Source organism: Schistocerca cancellata, chromosome 1 (genome assembly GCF_023864275.1).
Source record: "Schistocerca cancellata isolate TAMUIC-IGC-003103 chromosome 1, iqSchCanc2.1, whole genome shotgun sequence".
Taxonomy (NCBI): Eukaryota; Metazoa; Arthropoda; class Insecta; order Orthoptera; family Acrididae; genus Schistocerca; species Schistocerca cancellata.
In genome coordinates, this window is record NC_064626.1 from 468,651,514 (window position 1) to 468,669,956 (window position 18,443).

General features: G+C 42.9%; 1 protein-coding gene across 1 annotated transcript in view; it reads left to right on the forward strand.

Annotated features, from left to right (window-relative positions):
* Positions 1-18,443, forward strand: part of LOC126183416 (serine/threonine-protein kinase Nek8-like) — a gene marked incomplete at its 5' end in the record, with an annotated part of 65,897 nt that overhangs the window by 20,911 nt on the left and 26,543 nt on the right. The window contains one exon of the mRNA XM_049925413.1: positions 1,582-1,742. Coding sequence (XP_049781370.1) covers positions 1,582-1,742 — 161 coding nt within the window. The remainder of the gene's footprint in view (positions 1-1,581; positions 1,743-18,443) is intronic.

The following is an 18,443-nucleotide window of genomic DNA, read 5'->3' on the forward strand; positions in this document are numbered from 1 at the left end:
TCCTGATCTATATTAATGACATAAGAGACAATATGAGTAACTGTCTTAGATTGTTTTCAGATGATGCTGTCATTTACCGTCTTGCAAAGTCATCAGATGATCAAAACGACTTGCAAAATGATTTAGATAAAGTATCTGTATGGTGCAAAAAGTGGCAATTGACCCTGAATAAGGAAAAGTGTGAAGTTATTCACATGAGAACTAAAAGAAATCAGCTAAATTTCAATTACGCAATAAGTAACACAAATCTGAAGGCTGTAAATTCAACTAAATACTTAGGGATTACAATTACAAATAACCTAAATTGGAACAATCACATCGATAATATTGTGGGTAGAGCAAACCAAAGACTGTGATTCATTGGCAGAACACTTAGAAGGTGCAACAGGTCTACTAAACAGACTGCTTACACCACACTTGTCCACCCTATTCTGGAGTATTACTGTGTGGTGTGGGATCCGCATTAGGTGGGACTGATGGAGGGCATCGTAAAAGAAGGGCAGCTTGTTTTGTATTATTGTGAAATAGGTGAGATAGTGTCACAAACATGATACGTAAATTGGAGTGGCAATCATTAAAACAAAGGTATTTTTCGTTGCGATGGGATCTTCTCGTGAAATTTCAATCACCAGTTTTCTCCTCCGATTGCGAAAACATTGTTGACATCCACCTACATAGGAGAAATGATCATCAGGATAAAATAAGAGAAATCAGGACTTGGACAGAAAAAATGTAAGTGCTCGTTTTTACCGCATGCCATTCGAGAGCGGAACGGAAGAGAGACAGCTTGAAGGTAGTTCATTGAACCCTCTGCCATGCACTTTATTGTGAGTAGCAGAGTAATCACATAGATGTAGATGTATCACTCCAGGGAACCTTCCTCCTGTGTCCTGGTCCAGTGTCAGTGTGACCTGCAACATACAGACCCACACATCTCATAGGCTTCTTTCTATTCCTGCCTTCTACCCTCTTAATTCGACGTGCAGATTATCCTCTGCTGAATATTCAGTCACCAGGCATTATTTCTGATACTATTTGTTTAATGCAAATTCCAACAGAGTACCTTAATGTTAAGTATTAACAGATACCCAACATTCTCTAATTGAGCTACTTGTACCCTATCAAATAGATAGTCTAACCCTGTTATTTATTGAAAAAGTATGGAACCTTCTATGCTATTTCAGTTGTAATGAGACAGCAGGAATGTGAAACACTCATCTCTGGGTTTATGACTGACAACAGAAATAAAGAATTAGACCATTTAAAAAGTTACTGATCTGGACACCACTTTGATGTGGCTCAGAAAAGACACATTAATCGTATTCCAAGGTACTTGCATTATTGCAGGTATTCCAGATTTGTAAGAGTTCTCAGTACACATTTTGCTCTCTAAGATGGTTTCCATAAATATTTCTGATGTCAAAATATTGTTAAATTTCTTGTGTTAATTTAGACACTGCTTATGAATTCCATGCAACAGAAATTAAGCCCAACAGCCAAATCTTGTTCCCTTATTATTTTGGTTAAATAAATTTCACATCCTATGAACATGGTCTGTGTGTTACATCTGTTGGTTTTCAGGATGTTGTGACTTGGGCATCACAGTTGGTGCTGGCACTCTACCACATCCACTCACTCAATGTCCTGCACCGTGACATCACATCCAGCAATATACTGCTAACTGCAAATCACAGGTGCCTCAAGATTGGTGACTTCGGCATTTCGAAGATTCTTGCCAGGTAGTCTGACAAGCCTCTTCCTAATCCACAACCCTTTTTACAAATCTGATTATTGATACCAATAAAGGTTATCAGTTTCTTCCTTGAGATTTTTAATAATAGGTGGAAAGTTAATTGTAAAATCTGTACATTTTAGCAGAAAAATCTAGTTATATACGCTTTTAATTCACTTTCTCAGTAAAATCTCTTTGTACGCTTTTGTTATACATGAGAGATCAATTGAATTAAAGACAGCTGCGTAGAAGTGTCATCCTGATAAGGTTATACCCAACAACCGAGCCCCCCAGGGGGTCCACAAATCTTTCGTGGATACGTGCGTAGCGAGCACGGGACCCCGAGCTAATGTGGCCTTCCTTCCTTTCTGGGCTGCATACCTTCCCTTTCCGCATCATTCCCCATCCCCCATCTTCGGCCCTCCCCCCACCCCCTCTCACCTCCGCCTCTTTCCTTCCCTTTCTCCCCCTCTGGGAACACATTTTGTGCCTACGTCCAGAGACGGACGGTCGAAACTGTTCCAAATCCTTTGCTTTCTCTCTCTGCAAGTCTTCGTCCTTCCTTTGTCCTTCTCTTTTCCTTACCTCTTCTCTTTGCCCTTATCTCCGCTGTGGCGTGTGAGCCCTCTCTTCTTTCCTTTCCCTTTCCCTTTCTCTTTTTTCCTCCCTGTGCATGTCTGAAGGCCGACCCACACATTTCCATGCGTAGCCGGTGACGGGGTAACGCGTAATTCCCCGCCCCGGGTAGACAGGGAGGACACGTACGTACCCCCTGGTAATGGCCAGGCCCAGGGAGGGGTGATTACCCGAGCTGATACCTTCCGAAAGTGCCGATTGGTCCCTCCGTCTGTTTGTCGGGAGGTGTGACCTGAGGTGTGAACAATCACCTAAGGCGGGAGTGCCCTCAGGGAGGGCCCCCACAAGGAAGGAGCGCGCCATCGGAGACGCCGGTAATCGTGGGGGATACTTTTGCAATGGTTTCCTCATCTTCTAATATGTCAGCTCACAAGCGTAAGTTCAATGAGTCTCAGCCACAGACAGTCCTTCCGTCTTTGCCACAGTTCCGTGTTGTTTCTCGGTCTGACGAAGGTCACGACTTCTCCATGGTCAACCCTTTCATTATTCAGAAAGGTGTCGACGCAATTGCAGGTCCTGTAAAGTCTTGCTCCAGATTACGGAATGGTACCTTGTTGTTAGAAACAGTCAGTGCCCTCCAGGCACAAAAATTGCTGTGTACTTCACTGCTACACACCTTCCCTGTCTGGGTGGAACCGCACCATACTTCAATTTGGTCACATGGGTTCATTTATACACGCTCCCTCGACGGATTGTCCGATGAGGAAATTCAACACTACCTGTCTGACCAGGGCGTAACGGCAGTTCATAGAGTCATGAAAAGGGTTGACACGAACATCATTCCAACCCGTACTGTCTTCTTAACATTTGACAAAGTTCAACTCCCATTGAAAATCAAAGCAGGCTATGAGATAATTTCCATTCGCCCTTACATCCCAAACCCTACGTGTTGCTATCGGTGTCAGCGGTTCAATCACACCAGCCAGTCCTGTTACAATCTGGTCAAATGTGTTACGTGTGGCAAGGATGCTCATTAGGGTGCTTGTCCACCTCCATCCCCTCGTTGCATCAACTGCATGGGTGACCACGCTGCTTCCTCTCGAGATTGCCCCATTTTTAAAGACGAAAAGCTCATTCAGGAAATCAGAGTGAAGGAAAAGGTGTCGACCTTTGCTGCTCGAAAATTATTCGCCAGTTGACAGCCCACCGTGCCTCAGACAGGAAAATACAGCACTGTCCTTGCCTCTCCTTGGCCAACAAAGGAGGCGGCCACACAGACTTGTGACCTTACCTTTAGTGCCATGATCATCAGATCGGCCAGCACAAAGATCGCCCATTCAACCTTCCCACTTTCTCCTGCCCACTCTATGGCTCACCCTTCATCGGGTTCTGCTAAATCTCAAGCCCAAAAGTCAGACGCCAAGACTTCGAAAAAAGAGCATACTCGTGAAGATTTTTTACGTACCCAAACTTCACAACTCTCGGTTCCTCCTTCATCTAAACATCATATTTCCAAGAAGGCTACTAAGAAACCCAGTTCCTCTCCTTCTCTGCCAAGGCGTGTCTCAGCTACAGCACTACCTGGTGGTAATCGCCCTCGGCCATCTTCTGTGTCGCCGAGGCGCACTGCTGGCGGCCGATCAACCAGCCAATCGCTGGTGGCAGTAGCTGCTCCTGAACAACCTATGGATCAGGATCTTCTGCCTTTGGCTGAATGCCATTCCATGCTGTCGGTCGCAAGCTCTGAGCAGTAGCTGAGTTGATGGCAACCTTGGTCACATTCCTCCATTTTCTGTTCACCCTATGTCCATTATCCACTGGAATATCCGCGGCATTCGAGCCAATAGGGATGAATTGTCGATCCTCTTACGATCCTACTCACCGGTCATCTTTTGTCTTCAGGAAGCAAAGCTGCGTCCCCATGACCGCTTTGTTCTCCCCCATGTTCAGTCCGTCCGATTTGATCTCCCCTCTGTTGAAGGCACTCCACCACATGGAGGACTCACGACTCCTCTACATGATACTCTCCATTATCACCCAATCCACTTAAACACTTCTTTCCAAGCTGTCGCTGTCCGTCTTTCCCTTTCTGGATATACATTTTCTCTTTGTACTGTATACATTCCATCGTCCACACCAATGGCACGAGCTGATCTCCTTCATCTTCTTGGTCAGCTTCCACCCCACTATTTGCTGGTTGGGGACTTCAATGCCCACCTCCCACTTTGGGGATCTCCAAATCCTTGTCCACGTGGCTTGCTATTGCTAGAAGTCTTCCACAAAGTGGATGTAGTTTGCCTCAACACTGGGGTCCCTACATTTTTGTCTGCCTCCACGACAAATTTCTCTCATTTGGACCTTTCGGTCGGTACTGTTTCGCTAGCTCGGCGCTTCGACTGGTTCGCCCTTGATGATACACACTCGGGTGACCACTTTCCATGTGTCCTTAGACTGCAGCCTCAACTGCCATATATGCGCCCGCGACGCTGGAAGTTAGCCCAAGTCGATTGGACACTTTTTTCGTCTCTCGCGACATTCGATGACTGACACTTTCCCAGCGTCGACGATGAGGTCACACATATTACTGACGTTATTCTTGCAGCTGCGGAACGTTAAATACCACGCACCTCCGAATTGCCCCGGCGCCCCCCAGTTCCTTGGTGGAACGAGGCGTGCCGTGACGCAATATGTGAGCAGCGACGTGCTCTTCACGTTTTCTGCCACCATCCTGCTTTGGACAACTGTATCCGCTATAAGCAGTTCAGAGTGCGATGTTGTTGCATCATCTGCGATAGCAAGAAGGAAAGCTGGAAACTCTTTACTACCTCATTTAACACCTTCACTCCCTCCTCGGAAGTTTGGAGTCGGATTTGACGGTTCTCAGGCGCGCCTAGTTCCTCCCCAGTCTCTGGGCTCACGGTCGCGCATGATACATTAGTGGACCCCGTAGCAATTTCTAACTCATTGGGTCAGAACTTTGCTGAGATTTTGAGCTCTTCAAATTACCCGCCAGTGTTTCTCCCGAAGAAATGTGCGGCGGAAGTGCGACCTCTTGCTTTCTTCTCTCAAAGTCGCGAAAGCTAAAATACTGTTTTCTCCATGCGGGAACTCCAACATGCCCTCTCTTCTTCTCGCTCCTCCACCCCAGGACCGGATAGTATCCATGTCCAAATGTTGCTGCATTTATCAACCCATAGTCTGCATTACCTCCTTCGCCTTTATAATCGGATTTGGACCGCCAGTACTTTTCCCAGACGATGGCGGGAATCTATCGTCGTTCCTGTTCCGAAACCTGGAAAGGGCAAACATCTCCCCTCTAGCTATCACCCCATTTCTCTCACAAGAAGTGTATGTAAGGTCTTGGAGCGTATGGTGAATTGCCGTTTAGCTTGGTGGCTGGAGTCCGCAGTCTTTTAACACCTTCCCAATGCGGATTCCGAAAGCATCGTTCTGCAGTTGACCATCTTGTTGCTGTCTCCACTTATATCATGAACAATTTTCTCCGGAAACGCCAAACAGTAGCAATATTTTTTGATCTGGAGAGAGCATACGATACCTGTTGGAGAACAGGCATCCTCCGCACACTGTTCTCTTGGGGCTTTCGAGGTCGGCTGCCCCTTTTTCTTCACGAATTTATGGCAGAGCGCACATTTAGAGTGCGGGTGAACACCACTCTCTCCCGTACTTTCTCCCAAGGAAACGGGGTACCACAGGGCTCCGTGCTGAGTGTTGTACTGTTTGCCATTGTCATAAATCCGATTATGGATTGTCTCCTTCCTGATGTTTTGGGCTCCCTTTTTGTGGACGATTTTGCGATCTACTACAGCTCTCAATGGACCAGCCTTCTTGAACGACGTCTTCAAGGATGTCTCGATCACCCCCACTCTTGGAGCATCGAAACCGGCTTCAGTTTTTCTCCCAGTAAGACCGTTTGTGTTAATTTTTGGCGACGTAAGGAGTTTCTTCCACCCTCCTTACATCTAGGACCTGTCAACCTTCCGTTTTCGGACGTCGCTAAATTCCTAGGTCTTATGTTTGACAGAAAACTGTGCTGGTCCCCCCACGTTTCCTATCTTTCGGCTCGCTGTCTGCGATCCCTCAACACCCTCCGTGTCCTGAATGGTACCACCTGGGGAGCGGACCGAGTGGTCCTTCTCCGCCTCTATCGCGCCTTAGTGTGCTCGAAATTGGACTATGGAAGCATAGTCTACTCCTCTGCTCGGCCGTCTATTCTTCGGCGTCTCGACTCTATCCACCACCGTGGATTACGTTTAGTGTCTGGAGCTTTTTACACCAGCCTAGTGGAAAGCCTTTATGCTGAGACTGCTGAACCTCCGCTGTCCAATCGGTGAGCTGTCCTTATGAGTCGTTATGCTAGCCATCTGTCTTCCATGCCTGCTAATCCGGCCATGACATTTTTTTCGACGCCTCCTTTGATGTAGGGTATGCAGGCCGCCCCTCCTCCCTACTACCACCGGGAGTCCGCTTCTGTCAACTGCTCCATTCTCTTCCCTTCCGCTTTCCTAAAACCTTCTTGACAACTTGGGGTACAGCACTGCCTTGGTCCCCAGATCTGCCTGCTCCGTGACCTTTGTCAATTTCCCAAGGGTGGTACCCCTTCACTTGTTTATCGTTGGGCATTTGCTGCTCTATGTGCACAAATGAAGGAAGCCACATTTATTTACACTGATGGCTCAAAAACATCGTTAGGTGTAGGGAGTGCCTATATTGTTGGCGACACCCCGAATAGATTTCGGCTTCCCGACCAGTGTTCAGTTTATACTGCGGAGCTTTATGCTGTTCTCCAGGCTGTCCAATACATCCGCTGCCATCAGTGGATACAGTATGTTATCTGTTCAGATTCTCTCAGCTCTCTCCTCAGTCTCCAAGCTCTCTACCCTGTTCACCCTCTGGTCCACCAGATTCAGGACTGCTTGTGCTTGCTCCATTTGGGGGTTGTATCTGTGGGGTTCCTCTGGCTCCCAGGACATGTTGGTATCTGTGGCAATGAGGCGGCCGATATAGCGGCCAAGGCTGCAGTCTCTCTTCTTCGGCCAGCTATTCGATCAATTCCCTTCGCCGATCTATGGAGTGTTTTATGTCATCGTGTTGTTCTTTTATGGCACGCACATTGGTCGACACTTCCCCATAATAAATTGCGGGACGTGAAAGCTCTTCCCTGTGCTTCGACCTCTTCCTCCCGAACGCATCGTTGGGAGGAGGTAATTTTAACTAGACTCCGGATAGGGCACTGTCTTTTTAGCCATCGACATCTTTTAAGCGGCGATCCTCCCCCATTCTGTCCCCACTGCTCTCAGCTGTTGACGGTAAGACACCTTTTAATTAAGTGCCCCTATTTTACTCCGTGGAGATTTCAGTTTACCAGATATAGACTGGGACACTCAAATGTTTAGAACAGGTGGTAGGGACAGAGCATCGAGTGACATTATACTGAGTGCACTATACGAAAATTACCTCGAGCAATTAAACAGAGAACTGACTCGTGGAGATAACATTTTGGGCCTACTGATAATAAACAGACCCGAACTTCTCGACTCTGTAAGTGCAGGACAGGGAATCAGTGATCATAAGGCCGTTGCAGCATCCCTGAATATGGAAGTAAATAGAAATAACAAAGGGAGGAAGGTTTATCTGTTTAGCAAGTGTAAAAAGAGGCAGATTTCAGACTACCTAACAGATCAAAATGAAAATTTCTGTTCCTACACTGATAATGTTGAATGTCTATGGAAAAAGTTCAAGGCAATCGTAAAATGTGTTTTAGACAGGTACGTGGCGAGTAAAACTGTGAGGGTTGGGAAAAACCCACCGTGGTTCAACAACAAAGTTAGGAAAGTACTGCGAAAGCAAAGAGAGCTTCACTGCAAGTTTAAACGCAGCCAAAACCTCTCAGACAAACAGAAGCTAAACAATGTCAAAGTTAGCGTAAGAAGGGCTATGCTTGAAGCGTTCAGTGAATTCGAAAGTAAAATTCTATGTATCGACTTGACAGAAAATCCTAGGAAGTTCTGGTCTTACGTTAAATCAGTAAGTGGATCGAAACAACATATCCAGACACTCTAGGATGCTAATGGCATTGAAACAGAGGAAGACCGCACTGCAGTTCCTTCTCTAAATCCTCGCACAAACAAAAAAATGGCTGACATTGAATTAAGTGTCCAAAGAATAGAAAAGCAACTGAAATCACTCAACAGAGGAAAATCCACTGGACCTGACAGGATACCAATTTGATTCTACACAGAGTACGCGAAAGAACTTGCCCCCTTCTAACAGCTATGTACTGCAAGTCTCTAGAGGAATGGAATGTTCCAAATGATTGGAAAAGAGCACAGGTAGTTCCAGTTTTCAAGAAGGGTCGTCGAGCAGATGCACAAAATTATAGGCCTATATCTTTAACATTGATCTGTTGTAGAATTTTATAACATGTTTTTTGCTTGCGTATCATGTCATTTCTTGAAACTCAGAATCTACTCTGTAGGAATCAACATGGATTCCGGAAACAGTGATTGTGCGAGACCCAGCTTGCTTTATTTGTTCACGAGACCCAGAAAATGTTAGATACAGGCTACCAGAGATGCCATTTTCCTTGACTTCCGGAAGGCGTTCGATACAGTTCCGCACTGTCGCCTGATAAACAAAGTAAGAGCCTACGGAATATCAGATCAGCTGTGGGGCTGGATTGAAGAGTTCTTAGCAAACAGAACACAGCATGTTGTTCTCAATGGAGAGACGTCTACAGACGTTAAAGTAACCTCTGGCGTACCACAGGGGAGTGTTATGGGACCATTGCTTTTCACAATATATATAAATGACCTAGTAGATTGCATCAGAATTTCCATGCGGCTTTTCGCAGATGGTGCTGTAGTATACAGAGAAGGTGCAGCATTAGAAAATTGCATCGAAATGCAGGAAGATCTGCAGCGGATAGGCATTTGGTGCAGGGAGTGGCAACTGACCCTTAACATAGACAAATGTAATGTATTGTGAATACATAGAAAGAAGGATCCTTTATTGTATGATTATGATAGTGGAACAAAAACTGGTAGCAGTTACTTCTGTAAAATATCTGGGAGTATGCATACGAAGTTTGATTCCCGGCGGAGTCAGGGATTTTTCCTGCCTTGAGATGACTAGGTGTCGTCGTCGTCGTCGTCGTCGTCGTCGTCATCGGAGGAGGAGGAGGAGGAAGGCAATGGCAAACCACATCCACTAGGACCTTGCCTAGTATGGCGGTGCGGGTCTCCCGCATCGTTCCCCTACGCTCAGTCACGGAGTATGGGACTTAATCATCATCATGCATACAGAACAATTTGAAGTGGAATGATCATATAAAATTAATTGTTAAGGCAGTTGCCAGGTTGAGATTCATTGGGAGAGTCCTTAGAAAATGTAGTCCATCAACAAAGGAGGTGGCTTACAAAACACTCATTCGACCTATACTTAAGTACTGCTTGTCAGTGTGGGATCTGTACCAGGTCAGGTTGACAGAGGAGATAGAGAAGACCCAAAGAAGAGTGACGTGTTTAGTCACAGGGTTATTTGGTAAGCATGATAGCGTTATGGAGATGTTTAGCAAACTCAAGTGGCAGACTCTGCAAGAGAGGCACTCTGCATCATGGTGTAGCTTGCTGTCCATATTTTGAGATGGTGCGTTTCTGGATGAGGTATTGAATATATTGCTTCCCCCTACTTATACCTCCCGAGGAGATCACGAATGTAAAATTAGAGAGATTAGAGTGCGCATGGAGGCTTTCCAGCAGTCGTTCTTTCCGTGAACCATACGCGACTGGAACAGGAAAGGGAGCTAATGACAGTGGCACGTAAAGTGCCCTCTGCCACACACCGTTGGGTGGCTTGTGGAGTATAAATGTAGATGTAGATGTAGGTATCCACATCCAAATGTTACTGCTTCTATAATACCCTAGTCTGTTCTACCTCATTCATCTTTATAATCGACATTGGGTCGGCAGTACTTTTCCCAGAGGATGGTGGGAAGCTATCGCCTTTTCTGTACCGAAAGAACAAATATCTCCCCTCCAGCTATCACCCAATCTCTCTCATGATTAATGTTTGTAAGATTTCTGGAGCATATCATAAATTGCTGTTTAGGCTGGTGGCTGGAGTCCTGAAACCTTCTAACAATGCCCAACGCGGCTTCCAAAAGCATCGTTCCACAGTTGACCATCTTGTTGCTATCTCCACTTACACCATGAACATCTTTCTTATGAAACCCCAATTGGTAGCTATATTTTTTGATCTGGAGAGGGCATACTATACCTGTTGGAGAACAGGCATCCTTGGTACGCTCTTCTCTTGGTGCTTTTGAGGTTGGCTACCTCTTTTCATCTGTGAATTTATGATAGAGCACACATTCAAGGTGCAGCTGAACAGTACTCTATCCCATACTTTCTCCCAAAAAAATAGGATGCCCAAGGGCTCTGTGCTAAGCATTGTGCTGTTTACCATCACCATAAATCCAATTACATATTATCTGCTTCCCGATGTCCTAGGCTCCCTCTTTGTCGACGGTTTTACAATCTACTACAGCTCTGAATGGATCAGCCATCTTGAACAATGTCTTCAGGGATGCCTTGATCACCTCCACTCATGGAGCATCAGAACCAGCTTCTTATTCTCTCCTAATAAGACCATCTGTGTAAATATTTGGCATTGTATGGAGTTTTATCTGCCTTCCCTACATCTAGGCCCTGTTGACCTTCCATTCATGGACGTAACCAAATTCTTGGGACTTAAGTTTGACAGAAAACTGTGCTGCTTTTCCCACATTTCATATCTTTTGGCTCAATGTCTGTGATCCCTCAACACCCTTCGTGTACTGAGTGGCACCTTCTGGGGAGTGGACCAAGTTGTCCTCCTCCACCTATATTGTTCCTTAGTGCACTCGAAATTGGCCTATGGAAGCATATTTTGCTCCTCTGCACAGCCATCTACTCTTCGGCGTCTAGATTCTGTCCACCACCATGGATTGCTTTTAGTGTTTGGAACATTTTACACTAGCCCCTTGGAGAGCCTTTACACTGAGGCTGCTGAACCTCCAATGTCTAATCAATGAGCTGTCCTTCTGAGTTGTTACGCTTGTCATCTGTCTTCCATGCCTGCTCATCTGCCTGTGCCCCGTTTTTCAACGCCTCCTTGGATTTAGGGTATGCAGGCAGCCCTCCTTATCTACTACCCCTCTGAGTCCGCTTCAGTCAACTGCTACATTCACTTTCCTACCAATCTCCGAAAACTTTCTTGACAAATGGGAGTACGACACCACCTTGGCTTCACCACCAGACCTGCCTTTTCTGTGACCTTTGTCAGCTTCCCAAGGATAGTATTACCCCCCCCCCCCCCCCCCCCCCCCGTCAATTGCTTACCGTCGGTCATTTGCTGCTCTATGCGCACAAATGGAGGATGCCACATTTATTTACACTGAAAGCTCAAAGACCATCTTTAGTGTCAAGAGTGCCTATATTATTGATGACACTGGTATTAGATTTTGTCTTCTCAACCAGTGTTTGGCTTTTATTGCGGATCTTTATGCTGTTCTCCAGGCTGCCAAATTCATCAGTTGCCATCAGCAGATACAGTATATTATATGCTCAGATTCACTCAGCTCTCTTTTCAACCTCCAAGATCTTTATCCCATCCACCCACTGGTCCACCAGATTCAGGACTGCCTCCACATGCTCCACTTGGCGGCATCTCTGTGGCATTCCTCTGGATCCCAGGGCATGTTGGTATACGTGTAAACAAGGCAGCCAATATAGCGGCAAAGGCTGCTGTCTCTCTTGCTCGGCCCACTGTTCCCATTGTTCCCTTTGCCGATGTACAGTGTGTTTTATGCTGTTGTGTTGCTCTTTCATGGCACACACATTGGCTGCAGTTCAGGATAATAAATTCCAGGACCTAAAACATCTTCCCTGTGCTTGGACTTCTTACTCCTGGCCTCGTCATTGGGAGGAGGTAATTTTACCTAGACTCTGGATTGGGCACTGTCTTTTTAGCCATAGACATCTTTTAAGTGGCGATCCTCCACCGCTTTGTCCCCACTGCTCTCAATCGTGCACAGTGAGATGCCTTTTACTTCAGTGCCCCTATTTTAACCTGGTACAAGCCCATTTACAGCTGTTGGTTGATATATCTTCTCTAATTAGCAGATAACGTGCACTCAGCCAATCGCGTACTTGAGTTTATAAATGTTAGTGAGATGACATCAGTCATTTGACGCTCTTTTCAGGGAAAACAATGCCCCTTCAGTAGCACTTTCCAGAGATTCCCTTCTGTTTTTAGTTTCCCTCCTCCTTGAGTTTCACTCACATACCTGGTGATTTGAATTCCTGTTTTTACCCTTCACTAAGCCGCAGAATGGGCGCTTATGACTATAGCTGTTTTGCGCCCTAAAACCATATTCCAAAAGTGAAAAGATAGTATGTAATGAGGGTTGGGGGGTAGATGAAATTAGAGTGGTGTTAGTTTGAAATTTGTAAAGTTATTCTGGTACCATGGTTACACTCATGTGCAAAGACAGAATTAGGACGTGTTGGACAGCAATTTTATTAGAAAGCTGGCTACAGAGTGTTATGGTAGTCATTTTGTTTTTCTTGTTGTGTCATTCTGTAAGCTTTGTAGAAAGATTAATGTTTTAGGTCAGAGGAGAAATATTTAATGCATACCAAGGGAAATAATTGCAACAAAGAGCTGAAGTTTAGTTGGGAATTACTAACATAACTTGTGAAATTACAGTAAAATTCCAGTGATTCCTCCCATCCAAGCATTGAACTTATAATTGGTACTGTGAACTAACATATGTATTGTAAGGTATGGCAATTGCAGCCATCGTGAAAGCATGTGCTGAGTTGTCAAATGTGGATAATATAATATTGGCAGATAATCATGTGCACAAATTCAAGTGAACAACATGTAACAGCAAGCTGAACATTTACAAATTTATTTATACAGTTTCCATAGCAGTCAAAGCTGTTTCTACCATCAGGCAAGACTAGGCATCTGCGTAGGGCGGCAGAATTTTAGGGGCAGCGAAAGGAGGAAAAAAATTAATTTCAAATCAAACAGTGAAAAAAATTGAGCAAATGAGGATAAAAAAGGAAAAGAGGAAAAATTAAAATACTGAATTGTTTTCAAAACTGTACCAAACAGTTATTAAACAAGTCTCTACTTACTTTGAAGAAAGTAAATGCATTGCGTCTACCTGCCTGAAAACTAAAGCGGTCACTAGAAATACGAAACAGAAATCACTTAGGCCACTGTGCCATTGCATCGGCTAATATAAGTTGTAGAACACACAATAGAAAATGCAAACAAAGCATCATTTATTTATTTATTTAATTGTAAGACAGTGGATGGTGAAAAAGATAATTTATTCCTCATTCTAAAAATATTTCAATTGAAGCAGAAATGAAATAATGCCACATTATCTAGATTATGTTATTTAATCCTCAGTATGTCTCCTATCAGTGTAGCAAAATTTCTAAATTCAAGGAAAAATTCATTCACACCAGAAAATAGTTTGACATCTTTTAAACAAAATAAGTGACTGATGCCAAATTTGGTTGCACCGGTCTATTCAGTTGAGTTCTAGTTTAAAATGTTCACCATATTCTTCCTATTTCAATTATTTTTGGGAAATCCAAAATTTGAGGACAAAAATAAGAAACTGTGGAGATTTGTTATCCTCAATCAGTTTTAAAGGAATTCAGGAGAAAGCATAAAAACTGAGGACTGCCCTCAGAAAATGAGGACATCTGGTCACCTTAGTTTAATGATCAAAAGTGTAATAGGAGATTTGCATTGTAGTGCTGTTGGGTGTTGGATGTGATGGAGTGGGGGATTTTGGGGAGACCGTGGCACTGAAAAAAAAAAAGAAAAAGAAAAAGGACATCATTATTCATTTCTTGCCTAGGGCAAAAAGACACCTAAAAATGGCCCTGATAGCTGTAAAGCCTCTGCCCGAACATGCCATGAAGGCCCAACGGTACTGATTGGCCACCATGTCATCCTCAGGCCACAGGCATCACTGGCTGCAGATGAGAGGCATGTGGTCAGCACACCACTCTCTCAGCCATACGTCAGTTTACATGACTGCTGATAGCAGTAAATGATACAAATCAAATGCAAAGTTGCAGAACATGAGCAAGGATAACTGCATGGCCATGTACATTGTTATACATATTCAATTTCTCACTGCTTTTGCATAGCATTGTCTTCTTTCCTTCAATGTCTTTTTGCAATTAGCAAATTACTAACTCATTTACTTTATTTTTTAGCTTTTTTGTAAAGTGGCTATATTATTGATTTTTTTAAGTGCAGAAGAGAATTCACCAGTTTTAAATGATGTATTAAATATCAACTAATTCAGTTAATATTTTGTTTGCACTATGTTTTTATGACCTTATCAGGAGTACCATCACATCCACAGGACATTTTATTTTTCAGCTTATTAATTGCATTTCTTACTTCTGAATGCATAAATGGGTACAAAAACATTGCCTTTTCATGTGTGGGAACTTTTGACTTACTACCTTTTGAGTGTCCCAGGTTCTTCATGAGATTTTGAGCAGTGTTAATGTAGTAGTCATTGGACATATTGGCAATGCATAGAGGGTCTTCAACAACTTTTCCTTCCTTTTAATGATAAGATTATTGTTTGTCACTTTGGATTTACCAATGTTATGGTTTATGACCTTCCAAACTGATTTGGTTTCATTGCTGCCTTTTCTGATAGTTAAATCATTGTCCAGTTTTTTGCTGCCTGAATAACTTTCTTTGTTCCTAGTTTCATACCTGTACTGAAAGTTATTTGGAAGAAACAGTTCAGGATTTTTATTTGTGAGGATGTTATTTCATATAATAACAATGAGGGAACACTTGGTATATTTAGGTCTCTTGATAGACAATAGTCTCCTAAAAACTTTATAACATTCTTTCAGAGGGAGTGCTGACAATATTCTGTTGATATGTTTGCAAGATCTTAGTAGCTAGAAAGAAACTGATGACCATATAACCACAGAGATAGAAATTTATGAGAATGTTCTTATAGAATAAAACTTTGTTGTCATTATATTTTGGTCATCAACTTGGATGCTGAGCTGTCAAGCTGACTGAAATAATTTTCAGATTTATCTGCTCTTGTTACCTTTTACATGCTGTGAATGACATTTTTTTTGAGGACTAATGGTATGTCTCTGGTCTCGTAGATGCAAAACCTCATACTGGCATTCTTCTAGTAATTGCCATAGGAAGATATGGATGTGCTTCTCATGACTTTCATCAGACTTGAAGAGGATGTGGACAAGTCAGTAGATGTATTAGCAGAGAAGTTATGGGGAGCCACCAGCACACAAAAATCTTTAAATCATAAAATATCATCATTTAGAATCTTTTATGACTTACTGAAGGCATTTGACATACTCCATAAAAATTTAACATCTCCAACAGAATGTTATGACTGACAGGGTGAGAGTGAAAAGGTGAAATCTCTGTATAGGAAGCAGTACAAACAGGATCCACATAATCTGATTTGTATGGGGTAAATAACACAGTGTGTCCCATAACATTCAATCATTGGTCCAGTACTAATGCTTTGTTAATGATCTCCATTTTGTTTGAATCAGGGGGCAAAATTAATTCTGTTTGCAAATCATACAAGCATTTTCATGAAGCTGGACAAAGAAGCATTAACAGAGAAAAATAGTAAATGATTGGTTCTATGCAAATTGGCTTGGCAAAAAGTATTCATTGCACAAAAGAGAGTAATTAGAATTACTGTGGGGTTTACTCATGTTTATCTTGCAGGCATCTCTTTAAATAAGAACTTTATAAAGGTAATTGCTGGCAGCTGTCAGATATTTGAAGTGTGAAGCATCTCAAATATTCAGCTGAATGCGTGCAATTTTTCCTTCTTTCCTTCCTTCATTCCTTCCTCTGGTGGACTGATTTGTTTCACAAGTGGCCAAGCAAGAGGGTGGGAATGTCATGGCTGAATGTGAAATGACACTTCTTTAGAAACTGGTGGCACTAGGCATCCTGACATCGGCCTAACTGCTTTATTAGTGAGTGGACATGGTGTGGGAGTCTGGTCTCCTTAACCCGTGTGTGGGGCCAAATAAAGTGGCATCAGGCTGGTGCCCAGCTAATGTGTTTATTACAAGAACAGTGTACCTTGTGAGATGGGGTGACAAATTTCTCCGGACATCACGTTTCTAAGATGCTGCCACGCCTTGCCAAAACAGCACCCACTAAATCACTTTATGGATGAGATGAAGATTGTTTTCACAAGGAAGGTGGTTGGGGGGGGGCACACATTTGCATGAGCCTGTTAATCACATCTTCTGTAAGATTTAGAGGATTGCTTCACCACTAATATGGGAACAAACACATTGTAAGCCGGCAGGAGACCTTGTTCTGACTGGGGACAAATCATGTATGAAGTTTCCCAAGTTTCAGTCTTAGACTCACTGTTGTTCCTCTTACCTGTAAATGATCTTCCCTCTAATACACAACAATCAGAATTAGTGCTTCTGTAACCAATCAAACCACACATTCAGAAAAAGAACTGATAAACAAGGTTCTAAATTTATCATTGACTAGTTTTCTCTGGATGCTCTCACCCTCGATTTTAAAAACATGCAACCTATTCAGTTCTGCACATTCAGGGGTAGTACACCAATGAAAAGTGGAACATATTGGTGAGGAAGTAATAAACATAGTGGAAACATCAAGATTCTTAAGTGTCCACGTTAATGAGAATTTAAACTGGAAGAATCATGTTTTGAAAATCCTAAAACAACTTGGTTAAGCCACATTTGCACTTAAAATCATTGAAAAGTAAATACTGGGAGAGACAAATCAGTAATTTCATATATTTAGCATATTTTCATTTAATAATGTCATATGAAATGATATTTTGGGATAACTTTTTTTTAAAGAAAGAAAGGCTTCATTGCACACAAATGTGCTGTAAGAATATTATTTAGTGCTCACCCAAGATCATGTTGTAGACATTTCTGTAAGGAGTTGGGCATTCTGACCATTGCTTCGCAATATATTTATTCCCTAAAGAAATTTGTTGTAAATTACCCACTGCAGTTCAAAAGGAACATTGACGTACGTAATTACAATACGTTAAGGAAAAATGACATTCATTACTCCGCATTAAGTTTGTCCTAAGCACTAAAAAGGGTTGCACAGTGTCGGAACTAAAATTTTTGATAACTTGCCTAGTGATATAAAATATCAAACAAACAGCAGAGTAAAATGTGAAAACAAACTGGCAATGTTTCTCCTTGATAACTTCTTCAATTCCACAGAAGAATATCTGTTATTGTAATGTATTAAAGGTGGCTGGTAGGTATTACTCACATCTGTATATTTAATGAAAAAACTTAAAAATATTGAATGTGTAGTGACATTTAAGAATTAATTTATGATGTGCATATAAAACAACTCATTAGACATCATTAGTAACCAACCAACCTCAGCTCTGCCCATGGTGATAGAAAAATATCCTAGACTAAACTTAACATTTACCAAGAAATTATAAACATTAAATGGAAAACAGCATTTGCTACCAAGGACTACAACTGTACAATAACTAGCTCAAGGAGTTACTAAAACAAATTTATTTAAAAAGGCAGTTGAGAAGTACCTGTTAAGCAATAAATTCTATAAATTGAGGGATTACTTATATAATACAGAGTGGGGTTTTAGTAAAAAAATATAACGCAAATAAAAAATAATAGCAATGATAGATGTTTTATCATTTTCACATTCCCTCCTAGGAGACACTACCTTATTGTAGGCGCCTTCAGTGCCACGCGGGAGGGTTTGTGTGCTCCGATGAAGCCAAGAGCTGTGTCGGTGGTAGCGCAGCTTCTGGCAGGGTCACCCAAGCTGGATTGGTCTTGATGGAGGAAACAGTGTGTCCTGCAACGTAAGGCAGGGGGGGCTCTATAGGCATTGGGAAGCCAACCCTTCTAGGGGAGTTAACCCTAAAAAATCCAGGTCCTCCAAGATGGAGATTCGGCGTAAGGCTAATGACCTCACCCCAGATAAAAGAGCTTGTTTCGGAACTGAAGGACAAAGAAAGCTGGAT